The following is a 16,434-nucleotide window of genomic DNA, read 5'->3' as shown; positions in this document are numbered from 1 at the left end:
ATTTAGTTTAGGTGACTATGATCCACGCTCAACTCATGCTTGTGGCAAACTCGAACCGGGCGAATCTCACGTCTCTCAGGTTGATGGAGGTTGCAATAGCAAGACTCTGTCGCTCTGTATATGCTCCTGCTACTCTCCTTGTAGACAGGAGTTTGTTTGTGTGAAGATGGACGCTTTCTTATGATTTCTCGAACGCTTATTGGTAGATAGTGTGCACTACACCTTGCTGCTGGATAAAGAAAGCCCAGGATTAAAACTACGGTACATAATAATCATCATCTTGCCACGTCACCCCCAAATTCAGTGTATCCCCTGTGTCTCGCTATGGGGTCGACGCAAACCCTACCTTGCCGCATGTCTTGCCAATCCAAGCAGCAAGGAAAAATAATACCAGATCGCCGCCGCGGCGACAGCTACCTTGCCGAACCTGAGTGCCATGGATTGCAGAACCCTCACAGCCAGTAGCAAGCAATACCTGGCCAGATTGCGCCGGAAAGTAGCACTGTTATTCTCTCGCGGAAATGGCACCGACGGCACCGGCTTTCCCAGGAATATGCAGAGAGGGTCCCACCCAGAGCCCAGTTTATACTCCAAAAGCTGTCCGGGCGTGGCGGCCTTGCGTATCTCACGATAATGCCGTCGATACACATCGCGGGCATGTGTCAGTACTTCCTCGGTAGATCGGGCATTGAAAACGGCACCGAACATGGCGTCGTAGGCTCTCCTCTGCCGCCGGACGTCGGGCAGCAGGAAATTCTCCAACCGGTTCCGAAGACTGCGGCGGAAGGGCGTGTTGGCCACTGTATTCCTGAAGCTCTCAAACCACTCGTCGATATCCCGCTCTACTAGTATGACTTTGGCATCAGGATAAGCCGCCATCAATTCCGGGCCGAAGTGGCAGAATCGTCCATCGGTCACTGCGCGATAACCGCCGATCAGCTGGTCGAACTCGCCACGGCCAAAGGGCTTGCAGCGACACAAGTCGGGGCGGAACTTTGCCTGGAGCCCTTCGCTGGCCATTTCCAGTTCTAGGAGATTCAATTGTATGCATCGACCGTGGGCGACGGGCCCGTAGCCTAAGGTTTCGAGTGCCAGTTGCATAGCTAGGAGGGACGTGTTAGTGCATGTAGGAGCAAGCAGCAGGTAGCGTAGCTATTTAGCGAAGGGGCGAATGGGAACTCACATATTGTTCCTGTTCGTGACATGCCGAGAGACAACACTTCCATAGGAATCGATCGTTCCCGCGTGCGAGGGTCGGGTCCCAGCTGAATTCGTTGCGGGCCTATGTCCGACTGCGCCGGCGGAGGCATGGTGTTTTGTGTTCTGGCTGATAGCAATGTTGGGGTTTCAGGTATGTAATTGAGAACTCGCAATCTACGGTGTCACCTACAGAGTACTCCAATGCATCTCGCATCCATTTATGTACAATTCTGATAGATGAATGTATGCCTACAACAGGGACGAGATATGATTTGGCATGAGCCGCAAAAGTACACTGCAGGGGATTGGGCAAACGTTATCATTGACCAAAACGCTAACCTTTTCTTTCCTTTTCTTTCCTTTTCTCTTTCTCCCATTCTTTTCTTTTTTACTTTTTTTTTTTTTTTTTTTTTTTTTTTTTTTTGTGCGTTGAACCGCTTAGGCAGGCCGTGCGAGCAAGGCTGTTCCGACGCGGCGATGTACCGGATTTGGTGACATCCGATGACCCGCTTCGCACCCAAGCTCAGTCACCTCGGGCTCCGGTTTATTCCCGAATCTCCGGTCGGTTGAGCGCTTCTGTTGTGTTTTCCGCCGGCTTGCTCATCGCTCCGAGTTACAAGCACCAAAAAGTGACAAAAAACCACGCTTCTGAAGAAGGTAATTAATGACTTGGTTTTCTTAACCCGTCCATTTGCATTTCTCCACAGCAGTGGATCAAGTAGAATGGGGCCGTCAACAGCAGCCCCGACGGCAGAGAAAATAACCCTTACCGGCTCGCAAGAAACGCTCCTCGCGACGCTCTACGGCCGGGCCCTGGATGCCGCCCAGCCCAAACCCATCCTCGGCGACAGATGGGCGGCCGATATTGTCCGCCGGATTGACTACGACTTCGCCAATAAGACGGGTGTGGGCGCGGCCGAGGGCGCGAGCGTTTCGCTACGAGCGCGCGCCCTCGACCGATGGACAGCTGACTTTCTGGCGCTGCACCGGGCCCGGAAGCAGCCGGTTACCGTGGTGCACCTCGCGTGCGGGCTCGATGCGCGCTGTCTCCGCGTCGAACATGGGCCTGATGTCAGATGGATCGATGTCGATCTGGAGGATGTCGTGGAGCTCCGGAAGACGCTCTTTCCGGCCGTTGAGGGCGGCGACTACGCTCTCGTAGCGGGGTCGGCGACGGATGCTGATGCGTGGATCAGTGCCATCCCTGCTGACCGGCCGACGGTGGTGGTGTTCGAGGGCCTCACCATGTATTTGCGTGAAGAGGAGGGCCGGCGGCTGTTCGAGAGCATCGTACGGCGGTTTCGGTCGGTCGGCGGACAGATTGCCTGCGACGCCTTTGGGAGCGTCGCGATTAAGTTGCAGGGATTCATTAAGGCTGTTAAGGACTCGGGTTCAGTGCTGTACTGGGCGATTGACGACCCTAAGTTGCTTGAGACCTGGTGTGACGGGCTGAAGTTGGTTGAGGACCAGCTGACGATTGACATGGATGGTGTTGAGGAGCTCCCCCTGGTCTCTCGAATGCAGGCATGGGCTGTGGCGCGGATACCGTATGTGAGAGAAGCCGGGCGGCTGCTGCGGTACGAATTCTGAGTGGGTTTGTAAGGACTTAAATCTTCACATATTAAGTCATCTCGAGAACGCAACATGAAGCTGGTCCGTTCGTGCAAATGGTTTGGAAGTTACTTGGACGTTGAACCTGGTCCTCATCTCCTTGCCCATCCAGATGATGAGTTGAGGAAAACTGCCCCCAGAGGGCCACGCTCGCTAGGATGGTACCCCGGGGGCTAGAACTTTGCTGTAGACCCATTCCTTCTTTTAGACCATAATTAAGTAGGGCCGTTCTGTCCATTGCTCCTTAGACAGGACAATCAAGTCAGTACTCTTTTCCACACCTGTTACAGGCTCAATTGACAAGCTTTCTTTGCGTGCAAACCGATCTCCCTCTGATCAGAGGGAACTCTATCGGCACATGTTATTTTAACCTTATTTAGGCTGCAGAGGCCCAATTTGTGGTGGTGTCGCCTGGCCTGTCTTGTCTATCTTGTCCGTCTGGCATTTGGCTACCTTTGCCCTCCCCCTTGTTTTGATGGGCATGTGGGTGTAGATGTGTGTTTCTGCACCACTTCACCAATCAACATACTTCATAGAAGATCGAGTCGGGTGTCGCACAGGAAGTATTAACAATACTCACTCACGAGTATGCTGCGCTCGGAAGAGCCTATTATCCCTTCCTAGCTTGGAGCGGGGCTTGCCGCTAGGATCTCTAAAAATATAACAGCTTGCAACTAGTATGACGAAGCGCCTTCAACCATTTCAAGCGACGTCCTGACCCGAAGAAGACATTAAGCGAAAGTATTAAGCTCAAAGTGCAGATTGCAACGTGGCGGAGCCAAGAAGGTATTCACCCAATCGTATGTTCGTTGAAGCGCTTCATCAGGTACCCCAAACTGTAGCCTCGGTGACAGCCAACCAAACTACCTAACGTACCCTACCCCCGCACTTTCTTAGACAAAGAACAAAGCCTTCACACAAAGTCTTTAAGGCCTTCTGCATATACGAGCAATGGCAATCGAACTACAGTCCTCTACGAAGCAAAGGAGCATCGAACCGTGACCCAAACGGCAGAGCTTAGGCTGGCTTGCTGCATAAGGCTCCGTGACATGACCGCGCCAAGCTCGGCATGGTCCAAAGCTGCGGGTGAAAGTGTGTAGTGAGTTTTTCGGTCAGCATGGCTGAACTGGTTTGCAGTTGGCTAGGTTGTCCAATAAATCATGCACCCCTCAGTTCGGGTTGCCCGACTCGTTTTGCCCAGCGCATTGGTGGCAGTGCCAGCTTGCATCAAGTTGCCGCGAGCAAAACCTCTCTTAAGACACCTTGAATCCCCTTTTCGCACCCAGGTGCTCAACTGCGTTGCTGGGCCCTCAACAGGAAGCGCTCTAACCTACCCATCATTAAGCACGCACGCCTCCGACCGCACCGGGAAATGCAGCCGTCTTCAACTGATTATCGCTTTGAAGAGGCATTCATGCCCACAGTCAGAGTGTCTCAGCTGGCGGTATCCCAAAGAACGGAAGCATATGTTTGGGATGTATCGACCCCTGACAGACGGCTTCCTCTTTTCGGTGATGAAATATATCTCGCAATGCTCAGACGTATTGTATGACCTCCCCCAATTCCTTTTGGGCTGGGATCTCTAGTTAACGCGCAAGCAGGAGGGGAGAAGAACCAAAGAGGAAAACCAATGTGCAGTCATGTTCGTCACGTACAAGAGCCAGAATGGTCGCAACGTAGCCTGACTGTTGCAGCACCACAACGGGAGATGCTTCTAGGACCTTCCAGTTTAGACGGGACAACCTGATGCTTTCAAGCCACGCACTTGACCAGACGATGGCCCATTTGTGGGACCGCACAGAAATAATAAGGGTCCTGCAATCTCGCTTTCAGCATATCTCCAGCGACCTACAATACGATGCGAACGACGAGCCAGAAGCCCTTCGTAAGTGTCTGTTAAGCTCCATATACATATACTTAGCTTTGTGGAATGCTAACCCTGTTGGAGACGTTTGTTTCCGCTGCCCGCCCAACGCCGAATTCCTGCTCCGCGCCCTACGCGTCGACTCCGGACACTAAACACCACAGCCCTTCTTTCATTTTACACCAAGGCCGAGGGACAACATTTCCACCAGAGACTCATCGATGACCCCTCCCTCACCCAAACCCATCCCCTCTATCTCCTCGTACTCATCTTCCAGGAGCGTTACGGTATCTGGGGCGAGTCGTTTGCTAGGCAGTGGAAGACCGTCATGGACGTGGAAGCCGCCACGGGCATGACGTCTAAGGAGTGGGTAACGAGGTATGTCGCTAGTGGCGCGGAGCAGTCCCCAAGATCCACGAGAGACCTTCTCGAGATGGTACACGAGGCAAAGGCTGAGCTGTTGCACCTCGGGACGGTTATGAAGTACGTGAGGCGGTTTGGCGACGTGACGGTGGGTGCGGTCCGGCAGTTCGACGAGGCTAGGGGGAAGCTTGGTCTGCCCATGCTGAAAAAAAGGGAGAGGGAGGCGCTGGAGAGGAGAATCATGCAGGTTGTCTCTCAGTGCGAGGCTATAGATGATAGGTTACCTAAGCTCAGAGCAAGGCTAAACGGGCAGATCAGAGTGGTAAGTCACGTCTCCGCCCGTGCTGATGGTCAGCTGACATGCCCGCAATAAAAGGTATTCGCTCTCATCGCCGAAAAGGACAGCAGAAGCCGCGCCACCATCGCTGAGCGACAGGTCTTCATTGCCGAAATGGCGGCCCAAGATAGCAGGGTAATGAGGATCATTGGGCTTCTGACCCTTCTCTTTTTGCCCACCACGCTCGTCACGGTATGTGTTCGCGTGTACCCAGTGTCCTTTTACCTTAGTAGCCGACTGATAACCCTATTGCCAGACACTCTGGGGCACGAACCTCGTGAACTTCGAGCCTCTGGTTAACTGGGCCGCCTGGCTGGGCTCATCGACGGGTCTGACGATACTTGTTACAGTTGGTTTGTGGCTGTATGACCGACAGGCCGCCGGAAATCGCCATTTCTAACAGATAATGCTGAGTTAAAGCCGGTGTCCTGCATGATACGGTTTCCCTCTGTGTTCAGCTTAGTTATTTCATTATTAATTAGCACCACTTTACCTATGAATGCTCGTCTTGGTATAGTGATACGTTGGTATGCTGATCTCGGTTGATGGCACTAGCGAATACCAGGTATTGAATGCAAAGTTTGTTTACCAATAGTCCGCCCCTCTCTCTGACCAAGAAGGTGTCTAAACGGGTGGGGAGGTTCAAGCACCGGGATTTTCATGCTCGAAGATTTTACGTCTAATTTAACATATGTCTATCATCCATTATGATTCTTAGCGCCGCACCACCGTCCGAACCGGTAATGAACAAGGGCTAATTAATAAACAAGACTGTCTTTTGAAAAGGTTGAACGTAAGAGCGGCCCAAGCTGGCACGGGATGTACCAATTTCTGTATAACAGCATGAACAGAAACAATGGTGTCCTATGAGCTCACTTTGGTTGACCCCCGCACTTCAATCATGAGGGCTTGGCGACGAGGCTTCTGGGAACAACAAATACCGATTGGGCGGGGGGTTAGAACAAAGCTACCCCCATGACGTGTGACGTGTCGATGTGACAAGATTCACTCGTTACCTTGGGCAGGCGGCCCATTTTGGATCGCTGCTAAAAAAAAATAAAAATAAAAAAAAAGGGAGAGAAGTAGGAAAGAAGGAAAGTAAGAAGGAAGGTATGGCACATCTTGGAATCGAATATACAATAATCACACCAACGGAGCAACTGAGATGTGGCAGAATTTTTAATTCTCGGCCCTGTGGAAGTCACAAGGGTTTGGTATTGAAGGACTTGTGTAGGGCTAGGCCTGTGTAAACGACCTAGCTACTTATGTAAATAAATCCGACAACACTTCCGAAACCCAATAAGGCCCCTCTGTGCGGCAAGGCTTCCCACAGGTGGAAGCGTTCCTTGTACTAAGAAGTAAGGCTAGGTACTTGATGGAAGCCTTCCACTGAGGCTCAAATCCTGCTACGGTAGGTAACTCTTTCCTGAGTGGTTGAGTTGGACCCGAGAATTCAGTGACTCTACTATTGACAAATCCCCAACCCTCTGTGAATATTACAGTGAGAGGTCCCCCGCTGGAACGTAGGACACGCGTTGCCTCAGCTACCTACTGGCGAGCGCGGCCGCGCTAACGAATTGGCTTGCTTCCCTCGCAACTCGCTCCGACACAGAAGGGAGACATTTCATCCAGTGGTATCAACATCAAAACCGAGTATTTCCTCGTCGTAACCCGTTCTATGGTCGAAACCGGCCAAGCTTCCAGCAACTAGCTGAGGGTTTGTTTGGACAGGTTCAGCGGAGAGAGACTCTTTCTGAGGGTTGGTAGTACATTCTGGAGTGGGTGGTGGGTCCAGGGCTTGGTGATGCTGCCAAGTGGGATACCGTTTGCGGGTTCTACTCCTCCCCTGCTTCCCTCTAGCGCTGTCTGCTTTCGAAATACGAGACACTGACTAAAATCCCACATCTCAGCCACTGCGTCATGCCGTGCGATACACACTGGGATCAAAACACACGGATGCTAGCTAGGTCTCTGAGGGTCGTGCTGACGTAGTCTCGGGTGGCTCTGCCGTATTTTTGCTGCCGAATGCACTAGCCATAGTACTATTTTCTATAGAAACCTGTCTCTGAGGGTCCCATGTCTGAGCATGACAAATGAAGCTGGTCTCAGGAGGATGCAAGCATCGTCAGCAGTCTCTGTGGATCTCCCACAGGCCACTCTCCACCAGTACTCTCGACAATGCGATGGATAGTCTGCCCGAGCCGCTGTACCGAAGGCCCAAAGAGCTCCATGACTTCGACGCCGGCTTGCAGCTCGCCCACCCACCCCAAGAACCGGCTGACCGATGCGTTGATATGCCTGTACGTGTCGGCTTCGCTGTCAACTGTGGCCGTCATTTCCCCGATCTCCCGATCTAGGTTCTCAAACTGGACCTGCAGAGCACGAGCCTCGTCCAGACTGGTATTGAGCGAGTCTCTCAGCTTGGAAATGGTTTCGGACTCGGACTGCAGCCCCTGTTGCTCAACCCTGAGCCTCCGCACGTCGCTGCAGGTGTTGCGGTACTCGGCGTCTTGGTCGCTATATCCCATGTTTGCCGCGGTTGAGAGGATGTATGTCAGCCGTGATGTGTTACTCGAGTTTGCAGCATGGCTCACCTATGGAGGCGGGTAGGGCTACTTACAGAGCGATGATGGCGCTGGCACCCCCGGCCACTATAGCACCTGCGACGGGAAGAAGGATAGAGAGAATCCCACCGGTCTTTCCTATGGTTAGTGGCTGGTATCGGTGATTATCATTTGGGGCCAGCACTTACAATCAGAGCTGCGTTTCTGTCCTTTTTTGCCCGGTCCGCGAGGTACCGCTTGTGTGCGAGTTCACCCTCCTTGGCGGCGATGCTGTCGATGATATGCCGGAGCGAGTTCTGTTTCTCTTCGAGCAATCTCAGTACACCGTTGATGTTTTCCTCACCCGTTTTCAAGAGTTGGTTTGTCTGATCGCGGAGCCGGATGGCCTCAGCGCCGCGCTCCATCCACTCGTTTCGAAAAGCCTCCGCTGCGTTGAGCTTGGCGGTGGCGACAGCTTGGAGACCGTTGAGTCTCTCACAGAGGTTGGAAACGTGGTTGCGCACTGACACGGTTGACTCCTGGGCGCCCGTTGTCCCAGCCAAGACCTGGAACGGATTCTGCGACATCTCGAGGAGGAATACCTGGGCAGTTTGAACCGAATCAATGACAGGCCCGACTGAAATAAGCAGATTGGCTTTTTCTTGCTCCATGATGAGGCCAGATTGCTGCTTGAGATTGTCCACTCCGCCCCGGAGCTCACGGGCGCGAGCTTGAATGCCCTCCAGCTCAAAGGCGAGCTGCTGAGTTGAAGTTTCCATGGCGGTGGCTGAGGAAAATTCATACGCGTTTAGTGTGAGGCTGGGAAAAGGACAGAGAGTATCAGAAGTAAGGAGAAACTCTGGTGCTGCGGGAAAGTTTTGATTTTTGTGATATCGCTCGGCATCAGAGTCGACTTGTTGCAATTTGGTTGAAGGAAACTTAAAACCGTTGCAGCCTACATAAACTCTCTGCTTCCTCTTCTCCCAATCCCCCCTCCGCCCTCTTTTTCTAACCCAACACCCCTCAGGCACCGCGCTGAGTTTCTTTGGTAATCTTTGTGGCAGAGCACATCAAGGCTACCAATCACAGAATGACTGCTAGCTGAGTGGTTATGAGCTTCCGTTCCCTCTGCTATCGGACCGACCCACCCCGAGCTGGTAGGCAGGTTAGGGCTGCTGTCTTACATCAAATGTATGTCTCTTTTGGTGATATTAGAACTTATTGGCGGACTTGATGCTGTTTAATGCCCGGGTTGGTGGAGAAATCCGTGCACCCCGCCCAAAACAGTCGGATTTACCGTCTCAGCCCGCACATTTCGCTCGCTCAATGACAGCAAGTCGCTCCCAGTCCACAAGCAGGAGCTCATTCGCAGCTGAAATGCCTGTGAAACATGAGCTGTCAAAAAAGAAGCAACGAAACGATGCCCAATAATGAGAAATGCTGCCACTCGGGCTGTCTTGTGCCAGTTAATAAGCCGGGCGTCCACTCTTCTCGACAAATGAACGACACTGGCTGTGCTGGGAGGAGCGGCAACTGGATGCAAATGTTACATTGGGAAGACCTAAGACATTGGTAGAAAAAAGTGAGGCTGTCGGATTGATAGGTCCTGGTATTGGTAACAGCATAGCCCATCAAGGGTTCTGGCCTCAGGCTAGATGCCGGAGGCGGCCTTTGGGTGCCTACCCGAGACCCGCAAGTCCCGCAATAAGTTTACAAGAAGACCGAGGACCTTGAGACCGACGAAGATCCATCCAAGGATTTGAGCACATCCATATGTTTCAGACCCTCGTCGTGTGAAGCCAGCGCTGTGGGCAACTTTCCATACTCTTAGGTAACTGGGCTCTCTTCAACTCGACTTCCATTTTGCTTCACTTGGCGCAAGCCTAGAGGACAATGGCCAGTCCCGCTACCGATACCGATCATCAGGAGCAAGATGGTACTGGGCGGCAGCAACCCGAGCCTGGTGCTCCTAAGCCAGCACCAGAATCGACGTCCAATGGCTCTGACGCGGGTGCCACGGACGGCGAATCGAACGATTCCGAGGGCGGACGCAGCGCACAGCTGATTCGCTTAGTCCGGTCAGCGGCCGGACGAGATCTGTTTGTGTCTTCCGTCGCTGCAGACGTGCTAGACAGAAGCAACTGGGGTTCGCTACTGGGCGCAGCCCCAGATGCCCTCGGACGTCTAGCACAATGCTTTGTTCTTGTGTCAGACCCCCTCGCGGCATCTCTCGAAATCCCAAAAAGGGCTGGTTTGGAGTGAGTAGATCACTATCCCACCATTACTAAGCCTCAGAGTTTCTTTCCCTGACACACGCTGTCCGCAGATACAAGTCGCTGAGAGCGAACCTAACCCGCTGCTCCCAACTGGGAATGAAGACGTTCAGAGAAGCCGAGGCCAGGATGAGGAAGGTCTTGGCAGTAACCAAAGCCATATGTGAGCCGAGCGGGACGGTGGGGTTTTGTCCTGTCCTCGAGTTGATACATGGGCACTATCTAACGCCAAAAACTGGGGGCAGATCGATCTTATCCTTGAATCCGTTGATAATGATATCTTGGCCGAGCTCAGCCTCCCAGACCAGCTCCAACTCCTCAGGAATTGCTCTCAACGCTGTGTTGAAGACACCAAGGCTATCAATCTGGCCGTCACCGAATGGAGCAATTACGCCAAGTCGATCTACTCGGCATGTGTGGATAAAGAGGGTGCGTCTTCTGGTGTCTCTCTTTTTTTCCCCCTTCGCTGTAAATCTTCGGGACCTTTACGTTGCTGACACCTATCCATCACGCAGATGACTTGGGCAATCAGAAAAACAACCTTGACGACCAGGCTGGGTTGCAAGAGACGTCCGTGGAGATGAAGAAAAACCAAGTCAACATGGGTAAAGCACAGACAGCCGAGTACCGATCGCAGCTCACGGCTCGACAGCGAGAGTACGTCAACGCGGAAGACGAGCTAGAAAATGGTCAGAATCACCTCCACCACTGCTACCAGCCGACATAAACTTTGGCTAACTCGGCTACTCCAACAGGGCATTGGAAGGACTTCCTTCATGATGCAGCCACAGGGCTTGTAGACCTTGGCATGAAGGCGGTAATGGGCCCGATAGGCTTTGTCGTTGGAAGTTTCCGTTCAAATGACAAAGACGACGGACATTATATTACTAGTCCTTCGAGAAGTGCAGGCAGTGGCCCGAAAGCTGACGATGCCCACCAGTTGGCCTCGGAACTTCTCCATCTTGTTCAGATGCTGAGAGGACTTCTGGTTCAAGGATCCGACGAATACGGAGGCGTGAATTGGGACGCCTTGTCAGGTGGCTCCAGGCGGCCTGAGAGCATCCGATACATAATTGCTCGCATGCAAGGCCTTCGATCCGACTGCGCCAAGAAAAACTCGGCCATGCTGTTCAAAGTGCACACCGAGGCGGGACCAGCGGAGGAGGTTGCTCTCGAGATCCGAGCGGTGCTGGTGCAGGACAGCAATATCGGCTCTGACACGCCTAAGAAGGTGGCGGCGCGTGCTGCCGACTGGCGGAGCCGGGCCATGAGCGCAGACGTTGCCATTAGCAAGATCATTCAAGCAGACCTTGAGGCGGCTGAACAAAGAGAAAAAGAGGTTGGTTTTGTTTGTTTTGGTTCTACGAGTCTCTTGCCATGACCGAGCTGCTGCTAACCGCCAAAACCCGCAGCGCAAGGACGAAAAGAAAGAGAGCATTCGTGAGTAACATCTACGGCAATCTGCATGTCATGCTACATAGTACCTACGTAGCACATCGTTATACGTGTTCATACGTGGCTTAACAGGAACTGGCACACGCAGGACTATCTCGCCGCGCACTCCGTTTTGAAAGGTTTCGCATGGCACAGCAAGCCTTGTTTGAAGCCGAGTCCAGGCTCAACGCACGCCTAGAGGAAGAGCTCAAGGCGACGCAAGAGTTCGATGCCATGCAGCTGGAGCTCGACCGCCTCCTCCGCTCCAAAGCCACAGTGGTAAGTAAACACCCAGCAACCCAAGACCGCGCAACCGCCTAATACAAGTACTGATTCAAACCCGTACGCAGGTCGAAATCAAGAAGATTCTCGGCGAGTGCACGCGCCATTTGCAGCAGTTTTGCGAGAAGCTAGAACGACTCTCGCAGTTTTTCACTTTGGTCTATCACCACGTGGACGCCATGGACCAGGTGCGACTGCGTGCTTTTGTTGCCGAAGCAACCACAACCAAAGCCCTGGGGGATAGGTTGGTGGAAGCGCAGGCCAGGGGTGGAAGCCGGATCAAAGACTACGAGACGCTCAAGCAGAGGAAATTCGAGGTTTGATGCCCTTCTCTATTATGTTCCTCTAGACTGGCTAAATCAACGTTGTCTCCGGCGTACAGGAGTTAAAGCTCAGAGCGCTCGAGCTCAAGGGCTACTACCTCGTGGCGCACGCCATGGCCGACACGTACGTAGAGGTCTCGGGGAAGCACATCACACCGGGAGTCGAAACTGTAGACCGACTGAGCCTCTCGGACGAGAGGCAAATCTCGAAAGAAGAGAGAGCCAATAAGGTTGCCGAGGTCGGACGGTCAGCTGCGGAGGCTAAGACTGCCGTCACCAAGCTCGCGAATGCGGTAAATGAGAACCCTAACCCCCCTGGCTGTGGCAGAAAGCTAACATGTGGCCACCACAGCGCAAGAGGGAGATGATCAAGCTAATGTCCATCACCGATGCCGGTGAAGCTATTGACGTGGAGGAGTAGAAGAGGGTCCAGATTAACCGAAGTTTCTGTGAGGAATTATCCCGGTGAACACGTAGATGGTTGAGCGGCAGGGTTTAAAACAGTTGGAGGGAGTAGTACTGCTTATCAAGAACCGATTGAGAACGGGTGTCTATTAGGATGCCCTTGAATGGCTAGGACTCAACTAAATGCCGGTCTGAATACTTCCTACCTCCCTCATTACGTCACCCTTTTGCATTATCAGCCCTTTCGGGATTTCATAGCTCGGTTGACCTCCTGTTTCTATTTTCATCCTCCTACGGTTTGCTTTCCCCTTGCTTAGCCTTCTCCCCCTTAAACACCTCCGTCCGGGCTTGAAGGACGGTGGCTGTGCATATGATCAACAGCGAGAAATGTTGCCCAACGCGCTGAGTGGAGAGCCATGCACCGGAGGGAGAGGTAAACGGTAGGATCGCAGCAGCTAAAGGCAATGTTTTAGGCAAGAACGGAGTCAGGATGTGATTGACAGAAAAAATTCATTTCTATACTATCCCCCGCTTATCTCAGAACAGCACTTCGTTTGTTGAAGCTCTCCATCGAGCCATAGTGTCAGGCTGCCAGCTGCAGCCCTAAATGATAAACATATCTCTAGTTTCTTAGTGGCTGTATTAGGTCCGATCCTTCTGCGGGTGCAACAATCCATTACTTGGGCGGTCAAGATCTTATGCTAGGTGATATGGCTATAAAAGCATTGAGCTACCGATACTGGGTGCAAAATCCCGATGAGAAGATGCCTGGCGTTATTAAATAGACCAGCCAAAGCCCTTTGGCATTCAAACCATTGACCATCATGGGTACACACTACCGCAATGAAACCATACCTAGCTGCTCTCCTCGGCGCCATTCTCATCCCACAAACATCCTGCCATCGTAAGTAACGCACCTGAGTTCTTCCACAGAGATAATTATCACTAACTTAGCCCCTTTGTTCAAGCGGTGGCTGGAATCTTCTCGTGAATGGCACCGAATCACCAACATGGAAAAACATCCGGTATGTCCAGCCCACCCAAGTTCACCCCCCCTAACAGCACCTACCCTTAACAAACATTGAGATCCGGCGACATAGCCCCCCACTTTTACTATGACCCAGACGAATGGGGGGCAGCGAGTTCTCCGAGACGCCGCCGCAAATGGACATCAACAGCTCAAACATCACCTGCGGCAGGAACGCATTCGACTGAGCCGCTTGAAACCAAAACGGCACACGTTCTAACTGGCTCTGCGGTCGGCTTCCGCGTCTCTTGGGACAGCAGCGGGAAATACGGCGTCTTCTACCACCCCGGTCCCGGCCAGGTTGACGTCTCACTGGCTCTCAACGACGACATGGAGCATTCATATCAGGGCGACGGCGACTGGTTCAAGACTGCGGATTAAGGTCCAAATCCCACTAGAGTTCAGTCGGGTAATATATATAGTGTTATGGTTCCCTCTGTCTTCTGTTCGAGTAATAGCCTTACCATTCTCAAGATACCGAAGAGATTTGCTGAAAGAATTCTGCCTCCTTGCCTCCCTTGCTAGTTAACTTTCTGTATCATATATGCCCTGTCCGGCTGATAAACGGGTAACCACCAAGATTGTGACTGCGATCAGTGAGTCATTCTCACTTGAAGTAGTTAAGTCGTTTCAAACTCCGTGGCTAAGGCATTCGGAGGCGTTCCAACTCTTTCAAGAGCTTAGTGCTTGAAGTCGAAGCCTTGGTCGCTTGGAATAACATGTGTGTACGCGTATGAACCGAGCTAGCCCGATCTATACCTTAGACAACCAGGGAGTAATATAGTACGCAAGGTCCAATCAGGGATCATGCTCTGTAGGCGTGTCCTCCTCAGGATGCATGTGATAAGATATGAATACATTATTACAAAGAAGGAGTGGGGATTATGATCGAAGGTACCACCGTGTCTCACTCGACCCTTAACTGCGATATTGAGATTTCCGATACTCTTGTCGCCCCCTAACTCAGTCCATGCAAAGCCACAACTCAAGCTAGCCCGCATTCAATGACAGCGTTGAAACCGGGGATTTCCGAAACCCCGGTAATCTTGAGCCCTGCCCGCCCAGTAATGGCTTTGAATCCCTCTAGCGTCCGCTCTTTGCCCGAAAACGTGAGCATCATAAGGTCCATCGCGGCTTGCAGCGGCGACGGCGGGTTAGTCATGAGCGTCTCAACGATCAGCAGCTTGCTGTCAGCCGCCATAGCCGAGGAAATATGCTGCAGAACCCCCACGCATTCCTCGTCTGAGTAGTCGTGGAGACACCGACGCATATAGTAGACTAAGGCACCTACAATGCTAGTCAGCCACATGATAGAGCGCGGACGCCTTTGAAACATAGATCCAATACCTTTCACCGGCTGCTCCTTGTGAAAGTCAATAGCAAGCTTCTTCACATCGGCGAGCTCGGCATCATCTTTGCTCGCTTCAATCACCTCGGCCAAGTCCTCAAGCACGCATCGGTGGCGTGGGAGACCGGGCGTTGCCGCAAAGATGCTCTTCAGTGCCTGACCCTTGCCGCCGCCAACGTCGACGACCAGAGGCCTATCTGCGGAGTTGGCGGCGGCTTGCACAGCCCAGCCTAGGTCGTAGGAACCAAGAGCGGGGAGATGTTCCTCGACGCCACCCATGGCTAGCGTAGACGTCTTTAAGCGTAGCTCATCCTTGCGAATAATTTCCCAAACTGTAGAGCCAAGCTGATCTTCTGCGAAGGCGTAGACGGTTTGCAGGCGATCGGTGGGCTCGACCATGCCGAAGTGGTCGAAATATCTCGGCATTGCGACGAAGGAGGGGAGTTGGCTGTCAAATCTGGTCACATTGTTAATGCTAAGGTTTGCTCATCCAGACACAATACCATCTCGAAGGCTATCGTACCCAAGGTGTACCATTGCCCAAATGGGGTTCTCCGAGGCGTAACACTTGGAGAGTTCTGTATGAGCAATTTTGTCTGTTCCGATCTGCCTGAGAGTGCCGTTGGCGACGAGACATCCCCCGAAACGGGCTGCGATGCGTTAACTAATATTCTACGGCCAGGAAGCAAGTTGTGAGAAGGGAAAAAAGGGGAAAGGAGACGTGAGCCTTACTGATTAGTGATATATCAGCACCCAGCTGTGCAGCTAGCTCGCCATATGAAATGGCAGCATCGTCGGCGAGGGGGATCTTCTCAAAGGCCTTCCACTTGATGAACATGCGAACCGCGGTGAAGTGTGCAAACTGAATTAACGGCAGCAACATCTTGTCCTTTGGCTGGCTGACCATGTCGGCCAGGCCAATCCCAGCCATAACTAGGCCCATCCTCTCGTGCGTGTCATTCTCCAAGGATATGGTGCCTAATCGGAGTTGCTGGGCGGCGGTGCTTAGCCGCTCAGCGAGAGCGTCCAATTTGCTTGCGAGAGCATGCGTAGCCATGACTAATAGGGGGTAATGTGAAATGAATCTAAACAATGCCGATATTCACATAGAAACTTACGGAATTCCCCGTACGTGGCCGGAAACTGCAAAGAGAAATGAGATGAATTGGGACCAAATGTATTCGGTGTTGCTGGCCTCGGGTTTGCGCAGCATTACGAAGGCACTGCAGCGGTATAAGAGGACGAGATTCCCGGCCGGGGAATTCGTTCCCGGCATTTACAATGTCCGACCGAATCCGTCGGCCGAGCCCGGCTCGGAGCGGGTTGTAGCGCTTCCCCGGAGGATGTGTCATAATTATGCCCAGTAACTTGTATTGGTGTGGCACAGGGGACTTGCATCCAAACCTAACCTGCCTGAAAGGACG

At 52.6% G+C, this 16,434-nt stretch overlaps 6 protein-coding genes across 6 annotated transcripts; 3 read left to right on the top strand and 3 right to left on the bottom strand.

Annotated features, from left to right (window-relative positions):
- Nucleotides 1–342: 342 nt before the first annotated feature.
- MFIFM68171_06547 (uncharacterized protein) lies at nt 343–1,310 on the bottom strand (the record flags this gene model as incomplete). The annotated part of the gene is made up of 2 exons (XM_071061967.1): nt 343–1,103; nt 1,184–1,310. 2 exons carry the CDS (start codon nt 1,308–1,310, stop codon nt 343–345), a joined length of 888 nt encoding a protein of 295 aa, XP_070918068.1.
- A 613-nt stretch (nt 1,311–1,923) lies between these two features.
- Nucleotides 1,924–2,790, top strand: MFIFM68171_06546 (uncharacterized protein; the record flags this gene model as incomplete). Its single annotated transcript, XM_071061966.1, has 1 exon — nt 1,924–2,790. One exon carries the CDS (start codon nt 1,924–1,926, stop codon nt 2,788–2,790), a length of 867 nt encoding a protein of 288 aa, XP_070918067.1.
- Nucleotides 2,791–4,557: 1,767 nt separating this feature from the next.
- Nucleotides 4,558–5,775, top strand: MFIFM68171_06545 (uncharacterized protein; the record flags this gene model as incomplete). The annotated part of the gene is made up of 4 exons (XM_071061965.1): nt 4,558–4,696; nt 4,840–5,360; nt 5,415–5,567; nt 5,632–5,775. 4 exons carry the CDS (start codon nt 4,558–4,560, stop codon nt 5,773–5,775), a joined length of 957 nt encoding a protein of 318 aa, XP_070918066.1.
- A 1,705-nt stretch (nt 5,776–7,480) lies between these two features.
- Nucleotides 7,481–8,697, bottom strand: MFIFM68171_06544 (uncharacterized protein; the record flags this gene model as incomplete). The annotated part of the gene is made up of 3 exons (XM_071061964.1): nt 7,481–7,892; nt 7,996–8,072; nt 8,128–8,697. 3 exons carry the CDS (start codon nt 8,695–8,697, stop codon nt 7,481–7,483), a joined length of 1,059 nt encoding a protein of 352 aa, XP_070918065.1.
- A 1,114-nt stretch (nt 8,698–9,811) lies between these two features.
- Nucleotides 9,812–12,651, top strand: MFIFM68171_06543 (uncharacterized protein; the record flags this gene model as incomplete). The annotated part of the gene is made up of 10 exons (XM_071061963.1): nt 9,812–10,176; nt 10,245–10,371; nt 10,437–10,620; nt 10,707–10,880; nt 10,947–11,530; nt 11,604–11,631; nt 11,735–11,904; nt 11,976–12,224; nt 12,290–12,523; nt 12,583–12,651. The coding sequence occupies 10 exons, from the start codon at nt 9,812–9,814 to the stop codon at nt 12,649–12,651; spliced, it is 2,184 nt and encodes a 727-aa protein (XP_070918064.1).
- Nucleotides 12,652–14,647: 1,996 nt separating this feature from the next.
- On the bottom strand, nt 14,648–16,067 carry MFIFM68171_06542 (uncharacterized protein; the record flags this gene model as incomplete). The annotated part of the gene is made up of 4 exons (XM_071061962.1): nt 14,648–14,949; nt 15,010–15,467; nt 15,534–15,660; nt 15,743–16,067. The coding sequence occupies 4 exons, from the start codon at nt 16,065–16,067 to the stop codon at nt 14,648–14,650; spliced, it is 1,212 nt and encodes a 403-aa protein (XP_070918063.1).
- Between the last annotated feature and the right edge of the window lie 367 nt (nt 16,068–16,434).

Source organism: Madurella fahalii (assembly GCF_045866475.1).
Source record: "Madurella fahalii IFM 68171 DNA, scaffold_3, whole genome shotgun sequence".
NCBI classification, from domain to species: domain Eukaryota; kingdom Fungi; phylum Ascomycota; class Sordariomycetes; order Sordariales; genus Madurella; species Madurella fahalii.
This window is presented reverse-complemented; position numbering and strand designations above follow the sequence as displayed.